This window comes from Nematolebias whitei, chromosome 17, assembly GCF_014905685.2.
Source record: "Nematolebias whitei isolate Nwh7 chromosome 17, NemWhi1, whole genome shotgun sequence".
Lineage (NCBI taxonomy): Eukaryota > Metazoa > Chordata > Actinopteri > Cyprinodontiformes > Rivulidae > Nematolebias > Nematolebias whitei.
In genome coordinates this window covers 8,455,421-8,456,446 of record NC_056514.1, presented here as the reverse complement: position 1 = coordinate 8,456,446, position 1,026 = coordinate 8,455,421, and the positions used below count along the sequence as shown (strand labels likewise).

Below are 1,026 nucleotides of genomic sequence, written 5' to 3'. Positions count from 1 at the left end.
CCCATATATATACACACACGCATGAATTTAACAGAGCTACTCCTACATGCAGCCACCAATGTTCCTATTGGCTACTCCGTTGATTGTCAATCCCACATTTTCATCATTGTTGTATTGTAAACTAATTGTTACTATATAAAACATTTTTAAATGTAAATATATAGTGAACACTCATTTTACTAGAAGCAGTGTAGTCTTACCCACAAACAGCCAGAAGACACTCCTCTATGGCATCTCTCTGAGCTTTAGTGAGGCAGCAGCCTTTGGACAGACGGTAAACTGTGTGTAGGAGTGAGTCAATTAAGGAGGCGAACGGTTCCGTCCCAGCAAACAGAGGAGCACATTTAGTGAGGAGGGGGAGCACTGCTGTACACAGGTATCTGTTGAGGGCAAGTGCCATGTCTGTGGCGCTGAGAGCAGCCTGAAATGTACAGAAAGACAGGGAATGACTGAAATGATCTACTCTAATCTAATCTAATTCTGATTTTATGGCACAAATACAACATGAAAAAAATAACAGAGAAAGAAAAAAATGGGTAGCAATATATAACTCAGCCCAGTACATACCTAGAATGTATCTGATATGTACTTACTAGGTGCATAAATGGTACTTTAAGTAGCAAGTACTTATCCCATAGTTAACAAATACAAGTGCATATGAATTATGTTCAAGGTAAGTACTCTTTAGGTACCAAGTAATTATACAGTAAGTTCAAGGTACCGATCAGAAAGTACTAAAGTACTTGAAACATACCTGTTACTCACCAGGTACAGTGGTGTTTGAAAGTTTGTGAACTGTTTATAATTTTCTATATTTCTACACAATATGACCTAAAACATCATCAGATTTTCACACAAGTCCTAAAAGTAGATAAAAAGAATCAAGTTAAACAAATGAGACAAAAATATTACACTTGGTCATTTATCTATTGAGGAAAATGAAAATGATGCATAATTACATATCAGTGACTGGCAAAAGTATGTGAGCCTTTGCTTTCAGTATCTGGTGTGACACCCCCCCCCCCC

The 1,026-nt window shown here is 37.4% G+C and overlaps 1 protein-coding gene across 1 annotated transcript in view; it reads right to left on the bottom strand.

Moving 5' to 3' along the window:
- The window catches only part of ryr2a (ryanodine receptor 2a (cardiac)), a 554,599-nt gene that overhangs the window by 321,922 nt on the left and 231,651 nt on the right, over positions 1–1,026 (bottom strand). The window contains 1 exon segment of the mRNA XM_037691577.1: positions 201–421. Within this exon segment, the coding sequence (XP_037547505.1) occupies positions 201–421 (221 nt within the window).